At 46.7% G+C, this 23976-nt stretch overlaps 1 protein-coding gene across 1 annotated transcript; it reads right to left on the reverse strand.

The window, feature by feature from the left end:
- Window positions 1–3485: 3485 nt before the first annotated feature.
- Window positions 3486–20975, reverse strand: LOC311123646 (14-3-3 protein beta/alpha-A-like). Its single transcript, XM_084158204.1, has 6 exons — window positions 20669–20975; window positions 18098–18421; window positions 14599–14722; window positions 8696–8859; window positions 5743–5838; window positions 3486–4821 (listed from the first exon to the last, which is right to left on the reverse strand). The coding sequence occupies exons 2-6, from the start codon at window positions 18407–18409 to the stop codon at window positions 4765–4767; spliced, it is 753 nt and encodes a 250-aa protein (XP_084014330.1). The 5' UTR covers window positions 18410–18421; window positions 20669–20975; the 3' UTR covers window positions 3486–4764.
- Between the last annotated feature and the right edge of the window lie 3001 nt (window positions 20976–23976).

Here is a 23976-nt window from a genome sequence, read left to right on the forward strand (position 1 = left end):
CAATCATTCATTCGTCCACGTCATCACACAGCATATGAGTCATTCATGATTTGAAATGCAATCAAGCATTTTCGTTTTTAAATAAAATAAAGTGAGCCTTTAATAATTAGCTTAAACAATAAACCGTTCCATTTCAGAAATTGCATTCACGAATGAATGCGACTGTTTTTAGTCTTTGCTGTAATAAAGGCTTAACAGACTCGCTGGTACGCTTATACTTTATTTAGTGTTGTTTACATTGTTCCAAACGGTTAAAAAATATATATTGTAATCAATACATCACCTGTTTGGCACACAACGTTTTCTGTAGCCTACAGGCTGGAGATAACATGTATGACAATGTAACGAGACGGACACTTTTTAAAATGGACAATATGGAATGGACAATCACAACTGTTGTCCAGGAGTTTCAAGTGGTTTCAAGTTTGTATCGGTAAATTTTTTTTGACAAGCTTATCATTGCGAAAAATAAAATACTTCTGCATTTCCCGCTGTGTAAACACTAGGCCTAGGCGACATGATCTGTGTCAGTGTGTCTTTCTCTGTTTCCTTCCTACCTCGACTGCACCACAGCAGCTGATCTGTCATTACTCACAGACACAGACACAGCACTCGGACCTGCAGAACCAGACATTTTAGCAAATAAATTGGTTAATTTAGCAGCATCAGCATCAAGAGCCCTTTTTCTCAGCACTACCTTTCAGGGGTTTTCTGTTCTGACTGAGTGACTGACAGAGTCAGGGCTGGTTTTATGCCGCCTTCAGATCAACCGGGAACTGGGAACTTGGAAATCTCCAACTTCAATGCATTCAAAATAACTGGGAACTCAGAAAAAAACTAGCTCGCCTGGGAAAAATAATTTTCAACCGTCATCCAACTTGGAATTCCAAGTTGGAATCTCTGGCATCTTTCTAGAGCTCTGACTTTTCGACCTGAAGATCACTGATGTCATGATTTGACCTTGTTTTTTTTCGAGTTCCCAGTTGTCTTAAAAGCACCGTCATTCCCTCTGATGATGCACGTGGTTTAACTTTGAATGTGAATTTACGCCACCTCAGCTCAGCCAATCAGAGTACCAGGCCGGCCACACCTCAGCTCAGCCAATCAGAAAACCGGGCCGGCCCATCTTCGTAGGTCAGCCAAATGCTCAATACAGATTATTATGACAACAGAAAAATTGTGCAAAAGTCATTAATAAAACAGGCCCATGTCATATTATTGAATATATATATATACACAATAATAAGCTGCCCGTGGTGGCCAGTTTATTAGGTACACCACCACGCTCACGAAAATGGTTCGCTCCTACAGGCAGTGTGGCTGTGGCTTGCTATATAAAGCAGGCTGACAGGCATCCAGTTACTGTTTGATTGAACGTTAGAATTGGAAAAAATTGTGACCTAAGTGACTTTGAGCGTGGTATGATCATCGGTGCCAGGCGCGCCGGTTCCAGTATCTCAGAAACGGCCGGCCTTCTGGGCTTTTCACGCCACCACGTTCACAACAATGGTTCACTCCTACAGACAGTGTCTAGGGTTTACAGAGAATGGTGCGACAAACAAAAAACATCCAGTCAGCAGCAGTCATGTGGGTGAAAACAGCTCGTTGATGAGAGGTCAAAGGAGAATGGCAAGAATCATGCAAGCTAACATGCTGGCCATAAACTGGCAAATAACGGCGTAGTACAACAGTGGTGTGCAGAACGGCATCTCGGATCACACAACTCGTCGATCCTTGTCACGGATGGGCTATTGCAGCAGACGACCACACCGGGTTCCACTCCTATCAGCTAAAAACAAGAAGAAGCGGCTCCAGTGGGCACGCAATCACCAACACTGGACAACTGAGGAGTGATAATGGCGCCGGAGGGGATGGCTGCCGTAATATGGACTCTTAACCAACCGTGCTATTTTGTGTGTTTTTTCCCATTGTTTTTAACTTATTTTGTACCTTTGTTGCTGCTACTGTCTCTTATGACCGAAAAGAGCTTCTGGACATCAGAACAGCGATTACTCACCTTGAACTGGACAAATAATTTTTATTTCATGAGTTGGACGAGAGGGATTTGCTCCAGACACCCGACAGGTAGAGTATATCATGAGAAGCGGTAGACCACACTATCTACCAAGAGAGTTTTCATCTATATTCTTCGTAGCTGTCTATTTACCACCACCAACCGATGCTGACACGAAGACCGCACTCAATGAACTGTATAAGGCCATAAACAAACAGGAAAACGCTCATCCAGAGGCAGCGCTCCTAGTGGCCGGGGACTTTAATGCAGGGAAATTTAAATCTGTTCTACCTCATTTCTACCAGCATGTTAAATGTGCAACCAGAGGAAAAGAAGCTCTAGACCACCTTTACTCTACACACAGAGACACTACAAAGCTCTCCCTCGCCCTCCATTTGGCAAATCTGACCATAACTCTATCCTCCTGATTCATGCTTATAAGCAAAAACTAAAGCAGGAAGCACCAGTGACTCTGTCAATAAGAAAGTGGTCAGATGAAGCAGATGCTAAGCTACAGGACTGGAATATGTTCCGGGATTCTTCTGATGGCATTGAGGAGTACACCACATCAGTCACTGGCTTCATCAATAAGTGCATCGACGACGTCCTCCCCACAGTGACTGTACGTACATACCCCAACCAGAAGCCATGGATTACAGGAAACATCCGCACTGAGTTAAAGGGTAGAGCTGCTGCTTTCAAGGAGCGGCGGGACTCTAACCCGGAAGCTTATAAGAAATCCCGCTATGCCCTCCGACGAACCATCAAACAGGCAAAGAGTCTGTTTGGAGTCAGTTCTGGCGGCAAAGGGGAGTCCGACCTGGTGCACCTAGTACACAAAACATTAAGAACATCTGCTCATTCCATGAAAGACTGTCCAGGTGAAAGCTATGATCCCTTACTGATGTCACTTGTTAAATCCACTTCAATCAGTGTAGATGAAAGGGAGGAGACAGGTTAAAGAAGGATTTTTAAGCCTTGAGACAATTCAGACATGGATTGTGTATGTGTGCCATTCAGAGGGTGAATGGGCAAGACAAATGCTAAGTGCCTTTGAACAGGGTATGGTAACAGGTGCACCGGTTTGTGTCAAGAACTGCAATGCTGCTGGATTTTTCACGCTCAAGTTTCCTGTGTATCAAGAATGGTGCACCACCCAAAGGACATCCAGCCAACTTGACAGACTGTGGGAAGCATTGGAGTCAACATGGCCCAGAATCCCTGTGGAACGCTGTCGACACAACAGTAGCTTAACCAACAACCTTGTTTCCTCAGTTGAAGGGAAATACCATGTTTTGTTTGAACCAGCCAACCTGGACTGTTTGCAGTATGCCGATCCCTTCATTTCATACTCTGGAGAGTCATGGGACCAATAGACTGGGTCACGGCATTGCCAGATTTGTGATCTCTTATAAAGGTGTGAGGAAAACTGGAGATTGGAGCTCTAAAATAATTCAGACTGGACACTGTAAACTTTTAAATTACCTTTTTATTCCACATACATGAAATAACATTTCCCTCCAGATAACAGTTATGCTTGGGTGTTTTGTATGAAAATTCCAAAAGACATGGACAAAGCTAGCCAGCCCAACAACAATCTCCCTTTCCTCCCCATTAACTAGTTCTTAGCCACAAGTATCAAAAGAAAAAAACTATTATTAAAATAAAAACCTTAACTGGAAAAAGCAGTAACTAGATAAGCACATGGGGAAATTCATCCTGCTCTGCTGGTTCAAACAGTCCCAGTATTAAGCATGTCCTCTTTGTTCTAGACTTTTCTATACCTCCTAAATGACACAGAAATACAATGACGTCAGCAGGTCAGTCAAACTGAAGAAGAAGAAGAAACTGGAGCAGTATAGTGACAGTTTTATGGAATGTAACCTCTCTATCCAAGGTCTCCTCTCAAATGGCGCCCTATTCCCTTCATAGTGCACAGGTTTCTGACCAGGGCCCATAGAGTTCAGGTCTAAAGTAGTGCAATATTTAGAGACTAGGGTGCCATTTGGGGTGCAGACAACACCATCGATAGATGCCTCAGGACTATCCCCTAATGCTCCTGTTGTCAGTTGTCTAGGTAGCTGTCAGTTGTCTAGGTAGCTGTCAGTTGTCTAGGTAGCTGTCAGTTGTCTAGGTAGCTGTCAGTTGTCTAGGTAGCTGTCAGTTGTCTAGGTAGCTGTCAGTTGTCTAGGTAGCTGTCAGTTGTCTAGGTAGCTACAGACTAAAACCGCTCGCTGCTGCCTCCTCCAATCAAGAGAGACTGATGTTGAACCACAAATGAATCAAGCAATGTTGTCAAGCACAAGATCATTAACATGAACACAGGTAGTAGAGTATACCAGGTTTATTCTAAACCTGAACTTGCCACATTGCATGAGTTGAGAACTTGCCCTCACCCTTCAACATACATGGAAAACCCTATTGCTGGCCACACAAATAATAATACGGTCAGTAGACAAGTGCCTCACCTCAACCTACCATGCTGTACATCCCACCAAACCCTCCCTCAACCTACCATGCTGTACGTCCCACCAACCCCTCCCTCAACCAAGTCCTGGAAAGCAACCCCCCCAACAATGACTCCAAAAGAAGAGTAAACGTATGGAGGTGAGTGAGACGTTGGGACAGACAGAACTAAAGAGAGGTGCTGGGCTGGATGAGGTGGTCCGTCTGTCTGTCTGTCTCAGTGTTGATAGATAGAGGATGAAGAGTTGACAGGGATGATGACAGTCAGACAGACAGGGACCAGGTCAGTCTCTACCCTCCTCAGCATCCTCCCCGTCTCCCTGGTTGTCAGAAGTCCACAACTACAGAGATGAGAGAGAACATGTTCAAACACTGTAGGACAACATACACATTACATGTCAGCAGAGCTGAACTCGTACTGGGTACATTCATTTAGCAGGTCAAACACAGGTTACATTCTTTTGCTTTGTCTCAGGAATATGTGCCAAAGGAGTGAGACACCAGTGACTGTCCTACCTCTCTACATCATAACTCAACCCAGTGACAGCAGGGAGCTATGATGTAATACATGACCCTACCTCTCTACATCATAACTCAACCCAGTGACAGCAGGGAGCTATGATGTAATACATGACCCTACCTCTCTACATCATAACTCAACCCAGTGACAGCAGGGAACTGTGATGTAATACATGACCCTACCTCTCTACATCATAACTCAACCCAGTGACAGCAGGGAACTATGATGTAATACATGACCCTACCTCTCTGCATCATAACTCAACCCAGTGACAGCAGGGAACTATGATGTAATACATGACCCTACCTCTCTACATCATAACTCAACCCAGTGACAGCAGGGAACTATGATGTAATACATGACCCAACCTCTCTACATCATAACTCAACCCAGTGACAGCAGGGGAACTATGATGTAATACATGACCCAACCTCTCTACATCATAACTCAACCCAGTGACAGCAGGGAACTATGATGTAATACATGACCCAACCTCTCTACATCATAACTCAACCCAGTGACAGCAGGGGAACTATGATGTAATACATGACCCAACCTCTCTACATCATAACTCAACCCAGTGACAGCAGGGAACTATGATGTAATACATGACCCAACCTCTCTACATCATAACTCAACCCAGTGACAGCAGGGAACTATGATGTAATACATGACCCAACCTCTCTACATCATAACTCAACCCAGTGACAGCAGGGGAACTATGATGTAGTGTGACACTTACTGTCAAGTTGTCTCTCAGCAGCTGCATGATCAAGGTGCTGTCTTTGTACGAGTCTTCACTCAGAGAATCAAGCTCTGCAATAGCATCATCGAAAGCCTGCAGGAGAACAACAGTTACATCCAATCACATTGTTGTGCTACATTGATATTGATTACTGCATTGTTGGGTTTGGAGCTTGCAAGAAAGGCATTTCACTGTACTTGTGCACGTGACATTAAAACACGACGGACACAGGGACACACTAGCTAGAACCTTTTGCATCTCAACTCTGGCAAAAAGCATTCCCCCATGTTGTTCATCAGATTCTACTGCAGGTGACAGGGGGACGTGGAATAACACAGCAGAAAACTGGGTGCATCACAAAGCATCATCAAATGAATTAGCTTAGCTACAGTCATTTTGAGAAATATTAAGAAAAATGTTGGTGAATTGTTTTGCTCAAATTAACCTGTTATCTACCTCTGATAAGCAGCGAGTTAGCTATAGCTAGCTGGTAGCTTGCTAGCTGGTTAGCTCCCATGCCAATTTCAAGTCTTAACTAATATCTGACTAACTCAGAAATATGAAGTTATGAAAGTTACCTGGCTAGCGCATCATGCTTTGTGACATTATGTTAGCTAGCCATCCCCAGCTAGATCATGTTTTCACTTATTGTATCTGAATGCTTGTTGCGTTCTCCCTGGTTTCCACTAGTTACCACAGCCACAAAGTCAAAATTGGCTTGATCGTAAAAAAATTACTGAAAACAAAAATGAGCTTTTTGGTCTAAATTTAAGGTTAGAAATAAGGTTACCAGTGTGGTTAATGTTAGGATTAAAATCACAAGGTTACCAGTGTGGTTAATGTTAGGATTAAAATCAGAAGGTTACCAGTGTGGTTAAGGTTAGGTTTAAAATCACAAGGTTACCAGTGTGGTTATGGTTAGGTTTAAAATCACAAGATCAATCACATTTTTTATTTCGGTTTTGATTATTTGGTTAGAATGATGTAGCACAGAATAAAACAATTAATAAATGACGTTGGAGGCGGCTTATGGTAGAGAAATGAACATTCAATTCTCTGGGAACAGCTCTGGTGGACATTCCTGCAGTCAGCATGCCAATTGCATGCTCCCACAAATCTTGAGACATCTGTGGCATTGTGTTGTGTGACAAAACTGCACATTTTAGAGTGGCCTTTTATTGTCCCCAGCACAAGGTGCACCTGTGTAATGATCATGCTGTTTAATCAGCTTCTTGATATGCCACACCTGTCAGGTGGATGGATTATCTTGGCAAAGGAGAAATGCTCACTAACAGGGATGTAAACAAATTTATGCACCAAATGAGAGAAATATGCTTTTTGTGCGTGTGGAAATTTCGGTGATCTTTTATTTCAGCTCATGAAACACGGGACCAACACTTTACATGTTGCGTTTATATTTTTGTTCAGTATAGATGCGCAATGGATTATGGTCATTGTAGTTAATTACCACGTTTTATGCGGTAAACTATATAGAATATTGGGCCTGTTGGAAACTCCAACTCCCTACTACATCACACAGTTCAGGCTGGATCTGATATATCTCTAGAGAAACTGTGCACACTGAGCTCATAGAATAATAAAATAATTAATGGAAGTCAAATAATTGAACCTACGTCGGTCAATGAATTGTTTAAAAACCTAAAATGTACCGAAATGTTGGATAATCGTTCAGCATTACCAACCAAATCACGCCCTGGGTATTCAGCCAATCAGCGGCCGCAGCGGTCACATGCGCCGAATAAAACAGGTGTAGACTTTACCGTGAAATGCTGACTAACAAGCCCTTAACCAACAATGCAGAGTTAAAAAGTCAGAAAAAGTAGCCAATTAAAAAAGGAAATACTAACACAATAAAATAACAATAATGAGACTATATACAAGGAGTACCAGTACCGAGTCACTGTGTAGGGGTATGAGGTAATAATGAGACTATATACAAGGAGTACCAGTACCGAGTCAGTGTGAAGGGGTATGAGGTAGTAATGAGACTATATACAAGGAGTACCAGTACCGAGTCAGCGTGTAGGGGTATGAGGTAGTAATGAGACTATATACAAGGAGTACCAGTACCGAGTCAGTGTGAAGGGGTATGAGGTAGTAATGAGACTATATACAAGGAGTACCAGTACCGAGTCAGTGTGAAGGGGTATGAGGTAGTAATGAGACTATATACAAGGAGTACCAGTACAGAGTCACTGTGTAGGGGTACGAGGTAGTAATGAGACTATATACAAGGAGTACCAGTACAGAGTCAGTGTGAAGGGGTATGAGGTAGTAATGAGACTATATACAAGGAGTACCAGTACCGAGTCACTGTGTAGGGGTACGAGGTAGTAATGAGACTATATACAAGGAGTACCAGTACAGAGTCACTGTGTAGGGGTACGAGGTAGTAATGAGACTATATACAAGGAGTACCAGTACAGAGTCAGTGTGTAGGGGTATGAGGTAGTAATGAGACTATATACAAGGAGTACCAGTACCGAGTCAGCGTGTAGGGGTATGAGGTAGTAATGAGACTATATACAAGGAGTACCAGTACCGAGTCAGCGTGTAGGGGTATGAGGTAGTAATGAGACTATATACAAGGAGTACCAGTACAGAGTCAGTGTGTAGGGGTACCAGTTAGTGGAGGTAATATGTACATGTAGGTAGGGGTAAAGTGACTAGGTAATCAGGATAGATAATAAACAGAGTAGATATGACGTTATCCAAGCAAGCCGTCTTATGCGGTCCCATATCCTTTGCACGTGTATAAAGGCCCTACGGCAGTGAATCTCAACTGGTTTTGTCGCAGGACCTACATTTCAAGGGGTCACTTCAGTCACCTTCTTCAGACACCCAGGACCCTTTGAAAACTTCCTGCGACCCACCAGTTGAGACTCACTGCCCTACAGGACTGTCAACCCTTCATCAACCGGCCACATACCGTCTTGGCCAGTTTGCAGGCCTGCTCAGGGGAGTTGAGGATCTCGTAATAGAAGACCGAGAAGTTGAGAGCCAGACCCAGACGGATAGGGTGGGTGGGCTGCATGTCGTTCTTACTGATCTCAAACGCATCCTTATAGGCCTCCTGGGAGTTACCGATGATGGCTGGAGGGAGGAGAGAGAGAGATTATAAATATACTACATTAAACAAATACATCTCTTTAAGAGGATAACATAAATTGTCATTTTACTGAATAACTTTATTCAGACAGTGTTCTGTCTTTAAGACCAGAAATACTAACCCAAAAAATACAACTTGAAAAACTAAGAGCAACCAACTCTAGGCATGTTGTGGTCTGGAAGTTACGGTTGTAGTCAATGAGTCAAAGTGATAACGGTATCACAATGGTTGTAGTGGTGAGGGTGTACCGGGGCCTTGTAGTGGTGAGGGTGTACGGGGCCTGGTAGTGGTGAGGGTGTACGGGGCCTTGTAGTGGTGAGGGTGTACGGGGCCTTGTAGTGGTGAGGGTGTACGGGGCCTTGTAGTGGTGAGGGTGTACGGGGCCTTGTAGTGGTGAGGGTGTACGGGGCCTTGTAGTGGTGAGGGTGTACGGGGCCTTGTAGTGGTGAGGGTGTACGGGGCCTTGTAGTGGTGAGGGTGTACGGGGCCTTGTAGTGGTGAGGGTGTACGGGGCCTTGTAGTGGTGAGGGTGTACGGGGCCTTGTAGTGGTGAGGGTGTACGGGGCCTTGTAGTGGTGAGGGTGTACGGGGCCTTAGGTCTATGAGGAGCATTAAGTTGGTATATTTCCTCTGCTAGTAACAGAGAGGTGTGTAGACTAGATGACGTCTTCCTCTGTGCAGCGCAACACAACAGACTGACACTAAGAGGAACCGCGCCCTGCTGTAACTTCCTGTTCACACATTCTCTCTCTGACTAGCTTCCCTCACAGGTTCCTTCAGTGACTAGAACTAGCCTCTACTGGCCTCCCTCACAGGTTCCTTCAGTGACTAGAACTAGCCTCTACTGGCCTCCCTCACAGCTTCCTTCAGTGACTAGAACTAGCCTCTACTGGCCTCCCTCACAGGTTCCGTCTGTGACTAGAACTAGCCTCTACTGGCCTCCCTCACAGGTTCCGTCTGTGACTAGAACTAGCCTCTACTGGCCTCCCTCACAGGTTCCGTCTGTGACTAGAACTAGCCTCAGCGTGCCCTTCATTCAGAATATCTGGCTGTCCACAAACTATGACTCCTATGAATAACACTAGGACTATGTATGAGTGGGCCGAATGAGGTCAGTTTCATGGGCGTGGTACCCTACGTAGCAGTAAAGTCAGTGAGTCAGCCCTATGTTCTTGGGAGTGGCACACCATGTAGTAATGTTTATAGAAGACCTAAAGCCCTGGATCAGAGCAGACAACCATCCTGGATCAACCAGGACACAGCTCTACTGCTGCAGCACAAAGGAAACAGGTCATACCCTTCTCTCTCCCTCTCTCTTTCTCTCTAGTAGTGTGTGCTACCATCTCGCTCTAGTAGTGTCTGCTACCATCTCACTCTAGTAGTGTCTAATACCATCTCTACCCTCTCTCTGGTAGTGTCTGCTACCATCTCACTCTAGTAGTGTCTAATACCATCTCACTCTAGTAGTGTCTAATACCATCTCTACCCTCTCTCTGGTAGTGTCTGCTACCATCTCTCTCTGGTAGTGTCTGCTACCATCTCTCTCTGGTAGTGTCTGCTACCATCGCTCTCTGGTAGTGTCTGCTACCATCTCTCTCTGGTAGTGTCTGCTACCATCGCTCTCTGGTAGTGTCTGCTACCCTCTCTCTCTAGTAGTGTCTGCTACCATCTCTCTCTGGTAGTGTCTGCTACCATCTCTCTCTGGTAGTGTCTGCTACCATCGCTCTCTGGTAGTGTGTGCTACCATCTCTTTGGTAGTGTCTGCTACCATCTCTCTCTGGTAGTGTGTGCTACCATCTCTCTCTGGTAGTGTGTGCTACCATCTCTCTCTAGTAGTGTCTGCTACCATCTCTTTGGTAGTGTCTGCTACCATCTCTCTCTGGTAGTGTCTGCTACCATCTCTCTCTGGTAGTGTCTGCTACCATCTCTCTCTGGTAGTGTCTGCTACCATCTCTCTCTGGTAGTGTCTGCTACCATCTCTCTCTGGTAGTGTGTGCTACCATCTCTCTCTGGTAGTGTCTGCTACCATCTCTCTCTGGTAGTGTCTGCTACCATCTCTCTCTGGTAGTGTCTGCTACCATCTCTCTCTGGTAGTGTCTGCTACCATCTCTCTCTGGTAGTGTCTGCTACCATCTCTCTCTGGTAGTGTCTGCTACCATCTCTCTCTGGTAGTGTCTGCTACCATCTCTCTCTGGTAGTGTCTGCTACCATCTCTCTCTGGTAGTGTCTGCTACCATCTCTCTCTGGTAGTGTCTGCTACCATCTCTCTCTGGTAGTGTGTGGGCAGGGCTTGGTGTGACAGGGGGCAGGGCTTGGCGTGACAGGGGGCTTGGCGTGACAGGGGGCAGGGCTTGGCGTGACAGGGGGCAGGGCTTGGCGTGACAGGGGGCAGGGCTTGGCGTGACAGGGGGCAGGGCTTGGCTAACAGGGGGCAGGGCTTGGCGTGACAGGGGGCAGGGCTTGGTGTGGTTAGCAGCATGCACCAGGAGGGGAGGGAGAAAGACTACTCCAGTAGCAAACAGAGTAAACTATAAAAACAGACATTACACGCGCTGGAGATGCAGATCACATTTAACAAACCAAACATTGTTACCAGCCCTCTGAACCACTCCGCTAGCTGTTACCAGCCCTCTGAACCACACCGCTAGCTGTTACCAGCCCTCTGAACCACTCCGCTAGCTGTTACCAGCCCTCTGAACCACTCCGCTAGCTGTTACCAGCCCTCTGAACCACACCGCTGGCCGTTACCAGCCCTCTGAACCACTCCGCTAGCCATTACCAGCCCTCTGAACCACTCCGCTATCTGTTACCAGCCCTCTGAACCACACCGCTAGCTGTTACCAGCCCTCTGAACCACTCCGCTAGCTGTTACCAGCCCTCTGAACCACTCCGCTAGCCGTTACCAGCCCTCTGAACCACTCCGCTAGCCGTTACCAGCCCTCTGAACCACACCGCTGGCCGTTACCTGCCCTCTGAACCACACCGCTGGCCGTTACCAGCCCTCTGAACCACTCCGCTAGCTGTTACCAGCCCTCTGAACCACTCCGCTAGCCGTTACCAGCCCTCTGAACCACACCGCTATCCATTACCAGCCCTCTGAACCACTCCGCTAGCCGTTACCAGCCCTCTGAACCACTCCGCTAGCCGTTACCAGCCCTCTGAACCACTCCGCTAGCCGTTACCTGCCCTCTGAACCACTCCGCTGGCCGTTACCTGCCCTCTGAACCACACCGCTAGCCGTTACCAGCCCTCTGAACCACACCGCTAGCCGTTACCAGCCCTCTGAACCACACCGCTATCCATTACCAGCCCTCTGAACCACTCCGCTAGCCGTTACCAGCCCTCTGAACCACACCGCTGGCCGTTACCAGCCCTCTGAACCACACCGCTAGCTGTTACCAGCCCTCTGAACCACACCGCTAGCTGTTACCAGCCCTCTGAACCACTCCGCTAGCTGTTACCAGCCCTCTGAACCACTCCGCTAGCTGTTACCAGCCCTCTGAACCACACCGCTGGCCGTTACCAGCCCTCTGAACCACTCCGCTAGCCATTACCAGCCCTCTGAACCACTCCGCTATCTGTTACCAGCCCTCTGAACCACACCGCTAGCTGTTACCAGCCCTCTGAACCACTCCGCTAGCTGTTACCAGCCCTCTGAACCACTCCGCTAGCCGTTACCAGCCCTCTGAACCACTCCGCTAGCCGTTACCAGCCCTCTGAACCACTCCGCTAGCCGTTACCAGCCCTCTGAACCACACCGCTGGCCGTTACCTGCCCTCTGAACCACACCGCTGGCCGTTACCAGCCCTCTGAACCACTCCGCTAGCTGTTACCAGCCCTCTGAACCACTCCGCTAGCCGTTACCAGCCCTCTGAACCACACCGCTATCCATTACCAGCCCTCTGAACCACTCCGCTAGCCGTTACCAGCCCTCTGAACCACTCCGCTAGCCGTTACCAGCCCTCTGAACCACTCCGCTAGCCGTTACCTGCCCTCTGAACCACACCGCTATCCATTACCAGCCCTCTGAACCACACCGCTAGCCGTTACCAGCCCTCTGAACCACACCGCTAGCCGTTACCAGCCCTCTGAACCACTCCGCTAGCCGTTACCTGCCCTCTGAACCACTCCGCTGGCCGTTACCTGCCCTCTGAACCACACCGCTAGCCGTTACCAGCCCTCTGAACCACACCGCTAGCCGTTACCAGCCCTCTGAACCACACCGCTATCCATTACCAGCCCTCTGAACCACTCCGCTAGCCGTTACCAGCCCTCTGAACCACACCGCTGGCCGTTACCAGCCCTCTGAACCACTCCGCTAGCTGTTACCAGCCCTCTGAACCACACCGCTAGCTGTTACCAGCCCTCTGAACCACTCCGCTAGCTGTTACCAGCCCTCTGAACCACTCCGCTAGCTGTTACCAGCCCTCTGAACCACACCGCTGGCCGTTACCAGCCCTCTGAACCACTCCGCTAGCCATTACCAGCCCTCTGAACCACTCCGCTATCTGTTACCAGCCCTCTGAACCACACCGCTAGCTGTTACCAGCCCTCTGAACCACTCCGCTAGCTGTTACCAGCCCTCTGAACCACTCCGCTAGCCGTTACCAGCCCTCTGAACCACTCCGCTAGCCGTTACCAGCCCTCTGAACCACACCGCTGGCCGTTACCTGCCCTCTGAACCACACCGCTGGCCGTTACCAGCCCTCTGAACCACTCCGCTAGCTGTTACCAGCCCTCTGAACCACTCCGCTAGCCGTTACCAGCCCTCTGAACCACACCGCTATCCATTACCAGCCCTCTGAACCACTCCGCTAGCCGTTACCAGCCCTCTGAACCACTCCGCTAGCCGTTACCAGCCCTCTGAACCACTCCGCTAGCCGTTACCTGCCCTCTGAACCACTCCGCTGGCCGTTACCTGCCCTCTGAACCACACCGCTAGCCGTTACCAGCCCTCTGAACCACACCGCTAGCCGTTACCAGCCCTCTGAACCACACCGCTATCCATTACCAGCCCTCTGAACCACTCCGCTAGCCGTTACCAGCCCTCTGAACCACACCGCTGGCCGTTACCAGCCCTCTGAACCACACCGCTAGCTGTTACCAGCCCTCTGAACCACACCGCTATCCATTACCAGCCCTCTGAACCACTCCGCTAGCCGTTACCAGCCCTCTGAACCACACCGCTGGCCGTTACCAGCCCTCTGAACCACACCGCTAGCTGTTACCAGCCCTCTGAACCACTCCGCTAGCCGTTACCAGCCCTCTGAACCACTCCGCTAGCCGTTACCAGCCCTCTGAACCACTCCGCTGGCCGTTACCAGCCCTCTGAACCACTCCGCTATCTGTTACCAGCCCTCTGAACCACTCCGCTAGCTGTGATTTTAAAATGAGATGGCGATAAAAACAGAAATAAAACAAATCGCCTTGGTACATACTGTCAGACTGATTTGTAACAGACTGTCATAGCCCAATAAAAAAGCAGACATTGGCTGTCCATTACGCTACTTTTTTTTAGATGGTGGAGTCGCAAAAAAAGGTTGATATCAAAATGGGGTTGCAGGCCAAAAAAGTTTAGGAACCCCTGCTGTAGTGCCTAGTTAACAGGAGCCGGTCCTGGCCCCGTCTACCTCTAGAGGTGTGGATTACACACCTGACTACATGTTCCCAAACACACACACACCTGGTTGGCTAGCACAAAGGAGACTTAGCACAGGGCTTACCGGCTTTCTCCTCTCCAACAGCCACCTCGGCTAAGTAGCGGTAGTAATCTCCTTTCATCTTCAAATAGAAGACTTTGCTCTCGGCTGGAGTAGCATTGGGGATGAGGAACTTGTCCAGAAGACCCTGTAGAGAGAGAGAGACAGAAGACAGTTTGTTAGAAATATGCAAATAACACCCAGCCACCACACTCAGTTATTTACATGTGAATTGTTAGTACCAGTCCTGGGTAAGGTGACCAATAGTACAAAGACGGACAACATTGATGGTTTGGCTCTGTAGGCTGGCTTATCCAGACAGGAAATAATCAATGACTTGCTTTCAATCATAATGGTCAAGAATTTGAATATTCCCTCATCAGGGACCACCGAGTGGGTAAGAGAGACCCCAGCACCAAGGTTTCACCTAACAGTGTATAGACAGGTCCAGACCCCAGCACCAGTTTCTCTAGAGATAAATCAGATCAAGCCGTGTGATGTAGTAGAGAGTTGTAGTTTCCAGCCGTGTGATGTAGTAGAGAGTTGTAGTTTCCAGCCGTGTGATGTAGTAGAGAGTTGTAGTTTCCAGCCGTGTGATGTAGTAGAGAGTTGTAGTTTCCAGCCGTGTGATGTAGTAGAGAGTTGTAGTTTCCAGCCGTGTGATGTAGTAGAGAGTTGTAGTTTCCAGCCGTGTGATGTAGTAGAGTTGTAGTTTCCAACAGGCCAATATTCTACATACAGTGTATTCAGACCCCTTGACTTTTTCCACATTTTGTTACATTACAGCTTATTCAAAAATTGCTTAAATTGCTTTTTCCCCCTGATCAATCTATACACAATACCCCATAATGACAATGCAAAAACAGGTGTATAGAAATGTTTGTAAACGTATTAAAAATTTAAATAACTGAAATATTACGTTTACATACAGTGGGGAGAACAAGTATTTGATACACTGCCGATTTTGCAGGTTTTCCTACTTACAAAGCATGTAGAGGTCTGTAATTTTTATCATAGGTACACTTCAACTGTGAGAGACGGAATCTAAAACAAAAATCCAGAAAATCACATTGTATGATTTTAAAGTAATAATTTGCATTTTATTGCATGACATAAGTATTTGATACATCAGAAAAGCAGAACTTAATATTTGGTACAGAAACCTTTGTTTGTAATTACAGAGATCATACGTTTCCTGTAGGTCTTGACCAGGTTTGCACACACTGCTGCAGGGATTTTGGCCCACTCGTCCATACAGACCTTCTCCAGATCCTTCAGGTTTCGGGGCTGTCGCTGGGCAATACGGACTTTCAGCTCCCTCCAAAGATTTTCTATTGGGTTCAGGTCTGGAGACTGGCTAGGCCACTCCAGGACCTTGAGATGCTTCTTACGGAGCCACTCCTTAGTTGCCCTGGCTGTGTATTTCAGGTCGTTGTCATGCTGGAAGACCCAGCCACGACCCATCTTCAATGCTTTTACTGAGGGAAGGAGGTTGTTGGCCAAGATCTCGCGATACATGGGCCCATCAATCCTCCCCTCAATACGGTGCAGTCGTCCTGTCCCCTTGGCAGAAAAGCATCCCCAAAGAATGATGTTTCCACCTCCATTCTTCACGGTTGGGATGGTGTTCTTGGGGTTGTACTCATCCTTCTTCTTCCTCCAAACGCGGCGAGTGGAGTTTAGACCAAAAAGCTCTATTTTTGTCTCATCAGACCACATGACCTTCTCCCATTCCTCCTCTGGATCATCCAGATGGTCATTGGCAAACTTCAGACGGGCCTGGACATGCACTGGCTTGAGCAGGGGGACCTTGCGTGCGCTACAGGATTTTAATCCATGACGGCGTAGTGTGTTACTAATGGTTTTCTTTGAGACTGTGGTCCCAGCTCTCTTCAGGTCATTGACCAGGTCCTGCCGTGTAGTTCTGGGCTGATCCCTCACCTTCCTCATGATCATTGATGCCCCACGAGGGGAGATCTTGCATGGAGCCCCAGACCGAGGGTGATTGACCATCATTTTGAACTTCTTCCATTTTCTAATAATTGCGCCAACAGTTGTTGCCTTCTCACCAAGCTGCTTGCCTATTGTCCTGTAGCCCATCCCAGCCTTGTGCAGGTCTACAATTTTATCCCTGATGTCCTTACACAGCTCTCTGGTCTTGGCCATTTTGGAGAGGTTGGAGTCTGTTTGATTGAGTGTGTGGACAGGTGTCTTTTATACAGGTAACGAGTTCAAACAGGTGCAGTTAATACAGGTAATGAGTGGGGAACAGGAGGGCTTCTTAAAGAAAAACGAACAGGTCTGTGAGAGCCGGAATTCTTACTGGTTGGTAGGTGATCAAATACTTATGCCATGCAATAAAATGCAAATTAATTACTTAAAAATCATACAATGTGATTACAGACCTCTACATGCTTTGTAAGTAGGAAAACCTGCAAAATCGGCAGTGTATCAAATACTTGTTCTCCCCACTGTATATACAAAAGTATGTGAACACCTCTTCAAATTAGTGGATTCGGCTATTTCAGCCACACCCGTCGGGTGTATAAAATTGAGCACACAGCCATGCAATCTCCATAGACAAACATTGTGGTAGGCCACACAAGCTCACAGAACGGCACCGCCGAGTGCTGAAGTGCGTTAAAATCATCTGTCCTCAGTTGCAACACTCACTACTGAATTCCAAACTGCCTCTGGAAGCAACGTCAGCACAAGAACTGTTGGTCGGGAGCTTCATGAAATGGGTTTCCATGGCCGAGCAGCCGCACACAAGCCTAAGATCACCATGCGGAATGCCAAGCGTCGGCTGGAGTGGTGTAAAGCTCGCCACCATTGGACTCTGGAGCAGTGGAAACGCGATTCTGTGCTTCCAATTTTGTGGCAACAGTTTGGGGAAGGCCCAATGCTAGGGCAACAACCAAAACATGCACCCAGGGGGATGCATCTCTCTCACCTGAGACACTTGTCCCTCTCAGAGTGTCTCTACAAAGGGACAGAGATGAGGAATGGAATAATGAGCTGAATGAGGTCCTGGGTACTGGCTGACATCTGATTACTGACAGAACTGGACCAGGGCCAGGCAGGAAAACCTCAATGATTACAGGAGGAGGGGAGGGGCAAGGTTTGGGGGAGAGCCCCAGTTGTAGCACCTCCTCAATAAATTGACATAGCAAGCAGTTGATGGATAGCAAATGATATGGCATTTTGAAGGATGAAAGCTCACTATGGGTCAAGCCACCTAAAACACTAAGCATCATATCTGATGGGGATTTAGTAGCTGTAGAAACTATAGTCTAGTCCTCCTTCCTACGGTCTGGGTGAAAGACGGGTAGCATCAGAGGACATAAAGCACGAATGGCCAGAGACCCCCACACAGAGACAGACTATGCTTCTCATAGAATAGAATATGAAAAAAATATATGTATTCACTAACTGTAAGTCGCTCTGGATAAGAGCATCTGCTAAATGACTAAAATGTAAATGTAAATAGAGACCCCCACACAGAGACAGACAGTAGTCTTACCAGCACATCATTACAGATCTCCTTCAGTTCCTTCTCTATCTTCTCTCTGTACTCCTTGGCCATGGCCTGCTTCTTCTCACTACCCTCAGTCTTCTGCTCGATGCTGGACACCACCCTCCAGGAGGAGCGCCGGGCCCCCACCACGTTCTTATAGGCCACGGAGAGGAGGTTCCGCTCCTCATTGGACAACTGGGTGCCCTCCTCCGTTACAGCCTTCATGGAGGCCGCCATGTCATCGTAGCGCTCGGCCTGCTCCGCCAGCTTGGCCTTCTGGACCAGCTCCTTCTGAACCACCTCGCTCTTGTCAACCATGGCTACTCAGGACTGAGGAGAGAGAAGAAGAAACATGTCAACCATGGTTACTAGGGACTGAGGAGAGAGAAGAAGAAACATGTCAACCATGGCTACTCAGGACTGAGGAGAGAGAAGAATAAACATGTCAACCATGGTTACTAGGGACTGAGGAGAGAGAAGAAGAAACATGTCAACCATGGCTACTCAGGACTGAGGAGAGAGAAGAAGAAACATGTCAACCATGGCTACTAGGGACTGAGGAGAGAGAAGAAGAAACATGTCAAACTTGGAGAGGGACATCTTGGAATAACAGGGTTATAACACACTGACAGACAATAGAAGAGACATGGTTACTCAGAGGAGGAGAGAGAAATGTTGGCATGGCATGTTGCTGAAATGGCTGCTACACTTGATACAATTACAGGGGGACACAGGGTCAAGCCGCAGTGGAGCGCAAGTTGTGTGTTAAGTGTCTTGCTCAAGTAAGAACTCATAGGCTCAGGGTCATTTCTGATAATAAAACAAGTACCAGAACAAGTTACAATATCACTCTGGTAATTGTAGCGAACAGTTTCTTCCTAGTAATTTAGAAACTTAAGTGAAGTGCGTTTTGATCCACAATGTAACAAATGGTCCACAGAGCAGAAACCAGGGCCTACCCAAACAGACAGTAGTGAGAGAAGTACTACACTGGGGGGTGGGGGACATCTTCTTTAGTGTGAATGAATCAATAACCTACATCCGTTGGTACCATGCAGAATGGCCCACGGGTCTACCGACAGCACTGATTTACCATGCTCAATCAATCCCAGATTTTCCATTTCAGCATGTACATGTAGACTAGCCTGGTGTACTGTGGCTTGGGGTCACGACACATGCACTGTTGATTTCCGCTAACATGCATGCAGCCTTTGCACTGGAAACATTATCCAGGAAAGACTTCATGTGGATGGTATGCAATACACACCAGTGAAATCACGCTAGCCTGGGGGGGGGGGGCTGCCTGGTTCCTACCGTGTAAAGAAAAACGCGGATGTGCATTCACTCCCTGCCATGCCACACCCATTTGTACCTGTTGTAATGATTAGCATAGAACAGACGGGGCTGGCTAGCATTTACACACAGATGGCTCTGGACACACTGTACAATTCATGTACTTTTAGTTAGCTACATTGAATGTGCAATGGATTTAACGTTAGATTGATTCATCGCCGAGCTAACTATAATCGCCAATGGTAGCATAACGAGCGAAATGCTATCGCCCCGCCTTAAAATGACAACTGTTTTACTATTGTTGCTCATCCGGAAATTACTAGCTAGTTAGCTACTAGCGAACCCGGCATTGCGCACAATCAAACGTGCCTGTGACATAGCTTGTTAACGTTAGCTACGATCGATCAAAATGAGAGGGTTGAAACAGCAAGATTAGTTAGCTACTTTATTTATACGAGTTAGCTAGCTAACAAGGCCGCTAAATAAGTTATCCATGCGAGTAAAGTGTTGGCTGTGACTGACTTGTTAGCTAGGTCGTGACCTGCCTCCAACTACTAACTTAGGCGGCTAGAAACCTAACCAAAAACCGACATGCATATTTCGTATTTATTCTAACTACCCATTTTTTACATTTCGAATACTGTTATGTGTCAGCAAATGGCGAATACTGGGTCCAAGGACGGTTTAACTTCAGCTAACTACGGAACTCGTGCCGACCAAGCCCATTTGGAATAAACTCAGTTGGTCTAGCCTGGCTTGTTACCTTGCTAGATGTCTGCTATTACTAACCAAATTCGATAGATTAGCTAGCAGTTGGTAGAGCATGGCGCTTGTAACGTCAGGGTTGTGGGTTCGATTCCCACGGGGGGCCAGTATGAAAAATGTATGCACTCACTGTAAATCGCTCTGGATAACAGCGTCTGCTAAATGACTAAAATAAAAAATAATAAAAAAAACATGCATTGTCGATGATCACATTAGGTAAAAACGCCTTCAAAAAGGTAACTAATTGAAGCCAACTCGAAACATGACAGGATGCACAAAAAGCTGGCCTAGCGCTAAAAAAAACCCAGAAACAAAACAGCTAGCTATTGTTCTTGGTCGGCTAGTTACATTCCTAACGAACATTTAGTAGCTGGCTAACGTTAGCCACCTGACAAAACTAACCGGAGCTCTACCGTTAGACATACTACGCGCTACTTTCCCCCCAGTTATCAACACATACAACAAAAAACATTTCTAAACGTGAATCTGCCATTATTGTAACGAAGAACGGCCTCTTACCTGAGCGCTAAGGGATAGTGGTGTTCTCGGTCTAGCTAGCTAGCTATGTTACACGGCTGATTCTCTCACAACCCGTCTGAGTGTAATCCACGGGGTTTCCCTCCAATCACACCCCAGAAGCAGGGAAGGAGTGGGGAGGGTCGTCACTAGTTACCACATCCACAAAGTCATAATTATGGCTAATCCCCGCCTATTTCTACAAGTTATCTTCTTAAAATCTGATTTGAACCCTAACTTTAACCATACTGCTAACATTATGTCTTAACCTTAAATGAAGACCAAAAGGAACATTTTGGTTTTCATGAATTACGATATAGCCATTTGTGACTTTACTGGCTGTGGTAACTAGTGACAACAAGCAGGGAGGGGTGACGTCAAAGGAAACCATGGCAACCCGTGATTGACGTGATGGTTTATGGATTGTTCGATGAAAAACTCCTTTATCAGAAGAGGTGGAGGGCGGCCTTTCAGAAAATGTTGTTTTTGCAACCTATTTAAAATATAATAAAAATGTACTTCTATACCCTACCTATAATAAAGGCCTGAGAGACTGTGATTGATTATCACACCACTACCACCTACATAGCGATTTGGGGGAACAGTCAGAATGGGGCGTAAACCAGTTACAGGTAAAAATGTCAGAATCTTCTAAGGTGAACAAACATGCGGTATTGACAGACTAATACATGTAGGTAATTTGTGAGTGATGTTTGAGGACATCACAAATGACCTAACTAGAACACAGAGCTTGCCTGATAGAAGGTCTATTTCTGTTCTCCAGACAGTTTCCATGGGGAAAGTGGTTCTATTTTTACCTAGTCACATGTTCTCCCCTAAGACTGTGATATTAAGCGGTAACCTATTTAAGGGAAGATCTCTGACTGATAGTTCAGTTTCAGACCGACAGACAGACAGACAGACAGACAGACACACAGACACACAGACACACAGACACACAGACACATAGACAATATCAATTAAACCTTACATTGTACTGGAAAGGGCTGTGGCCAGGAGTGGTTTTGAGATTTGAGATAGAGGAAGAGTGAGTGAGTCAGTGTGTGTTTCACACACACACATACACACACACACACACACACACACACACACACACACACACACACACACACACACACACACACACACACACACACACAATCTTGTATAACTAACCTTGTGGGGACACACAATTCAGTCCCATTCAAAATCCTATTTTCCCTAACCCCTAAACCTAACCCTAACCTTTACCCCAAAACCTAACCTTAACCCTAACCCTAAACCTAACCCTAGCCCCTAACCCTAAAACTAACCCTAGCTCCTAACCCTAAACCTAACCCTAATTCTAACCCTAACTCTAATTCTAACTGTAACCCTAAACCCCCTAGAAATAGCATTTGACCTTGTGGGGACTAACATAAGTTAGTTTTTGTTTGTTTACTATTCTTGTGGGGACTTCTGATCAAGTATAGTTAAACACGTCCACACACACACAGGAGTAGTGAGCGACGCTGTGACAAAAGTAACAACTCCCTGAGATTCCCATGATGTTTGTGATAGATAGAGAGAGAGAGAGAGAAAGAGAGAGAGAGAGCGAGAGAGAGAGAGAGAATGAGAGAGAGAGAGAGAGAGAAAGAGAGAAAGAGAGAGAGAGAAAGAGAGAGAGAGAGAGAGAGAGAGAGCGAATGAGAGAGAGAGAAAGAGAGAGCGAGAGAGAGAAGAGAGAGAGAGAGAGAGAGAGAGAGAGAGAGAGAGAGAATGAGAGAGAGAGAGAGAGAGAGAGAGAGAGAGAGAAAGAGAGAGTGAGAGAGAGAAAGAGATGGAGAGAGAGAGAGAGTGAACCATTGCACGGTGTGTTTCTCTAAACCCGTCTGTCCAGTTCCTCTGTAGGTCTATAGAACAGTACAGACAAGGTATGTTGTGTCAGCAACCTATTTACCATCTAGAGTCCTGAGGCTTTACCACTAGAAGAAACAGATTGAAGATTTACATTTAACCAGTCAGGATTTCTTTATTTTCTTCTAGAAAAATATATTTGATGATAAACTCTAAAGAGATGATGAGATAAGCGGGAAAAGTGAAATGACGCATGAAAAAAACTAATTATCAGCTGTTGTTAGTCAGTGTTATTCTGAACAGTAGATATTCTTATGCTAGCCTGGAACCCCAATTGATATGGTGGTGAAACAGAGCATACAGGTTAGGATTCCAGGCTATGCCTGTTGTGACCATGATGGGTGACTAACTAGAGGAGTCATTAACCGGGATGAGCTCTGGAAGACTTACTATCGTGTGAAGTGATAAGGGACTCTGACTCAGTGCAGATAAGGGCGGCAGGTAGCTTAGTGGTTAAGAGCGTTGTGCCAGTAACCGAAACGTCGCTGGTTTTAATCCCCGAGCCGACTAGATGATAAATCTGTCGATGTGCCCTTGAGCAAGGCACTTAACCCTAATTGCTCCTGTAAGTCGCTCTGGATAAGAGCGTCTGCTAAATGACTATTAATTATTATAAGGGCCCAGTCCCTAATGGCACCCAATTCCCTTTATAGTGCACTACTTTGACCAGGCCCATAGGGCAAAAGTAGTGCACTATTTATGAAATAGGGTGCCGTTTAGGACACAGCCAAGGTCCACAAGTAATGATAAAGAGTGAGGACTCATCTCAGGGTCACAAACTCACAGTGCCTCTACAGGGAAATCAGGATATTACTGCCAGGAGGAGTAGCAGCAGCTATGAATGGTCACAACCATGCATGTACTTGGCATGGGAACAAGTGATGGCTTGAAAACGCTCCTGTTTGATCTCTACATTTGGAAGCATCATTTGAATTGGTCTGGTCCACAAACATATTGTTGCGTCTCAAATGGCATCCTATCCCCTATACTGCACACTTTGGACCAGGGTCCATACATGGGTATGTGAGATGGGAGTGAGGGGGGTTTGGAAACGGACCCATCTCCTGTTCTTCCCACCAGCTGTAGCTATAGTTGAAACTGACCTGGCAGAACAGTCCTGTACCATCCATCTGGTGCCAGCATAACCAGGACATCATGAACAACAAACAAACATAACAATATTCACCTGCTGAGGAGAAGGGCCGGACCTCTGTTCTACTTCCTTGATTCCTCACATCCTGTCTCCTTGCCTCCTTCTCTAAATGCATTGGTGGAGAAAATCAGAAGGGAGGAACCTCAGATCTTCGACTTCAATATTCTTAGAAAAGGAGATGAGGGAGGGAGGATGTGAGGAATCAAGGAAATACAATTGAGATTCACCCAAGGTGTTGGGTATTCAGATACAACACCCCCAT

The sequence above is a fragment of the Coregonus lavaretus genome, assembly GCF_964263955.1.
Source record: "Coregonus lavaretus genome assembly, chromosome: 3".
Lineage (NCBI taxonomy): Eukaryota > Metazoa > Chordata > Actinopteri > Salmoniformes > Salmonidae > Coregonus > Coregonus lavaretus.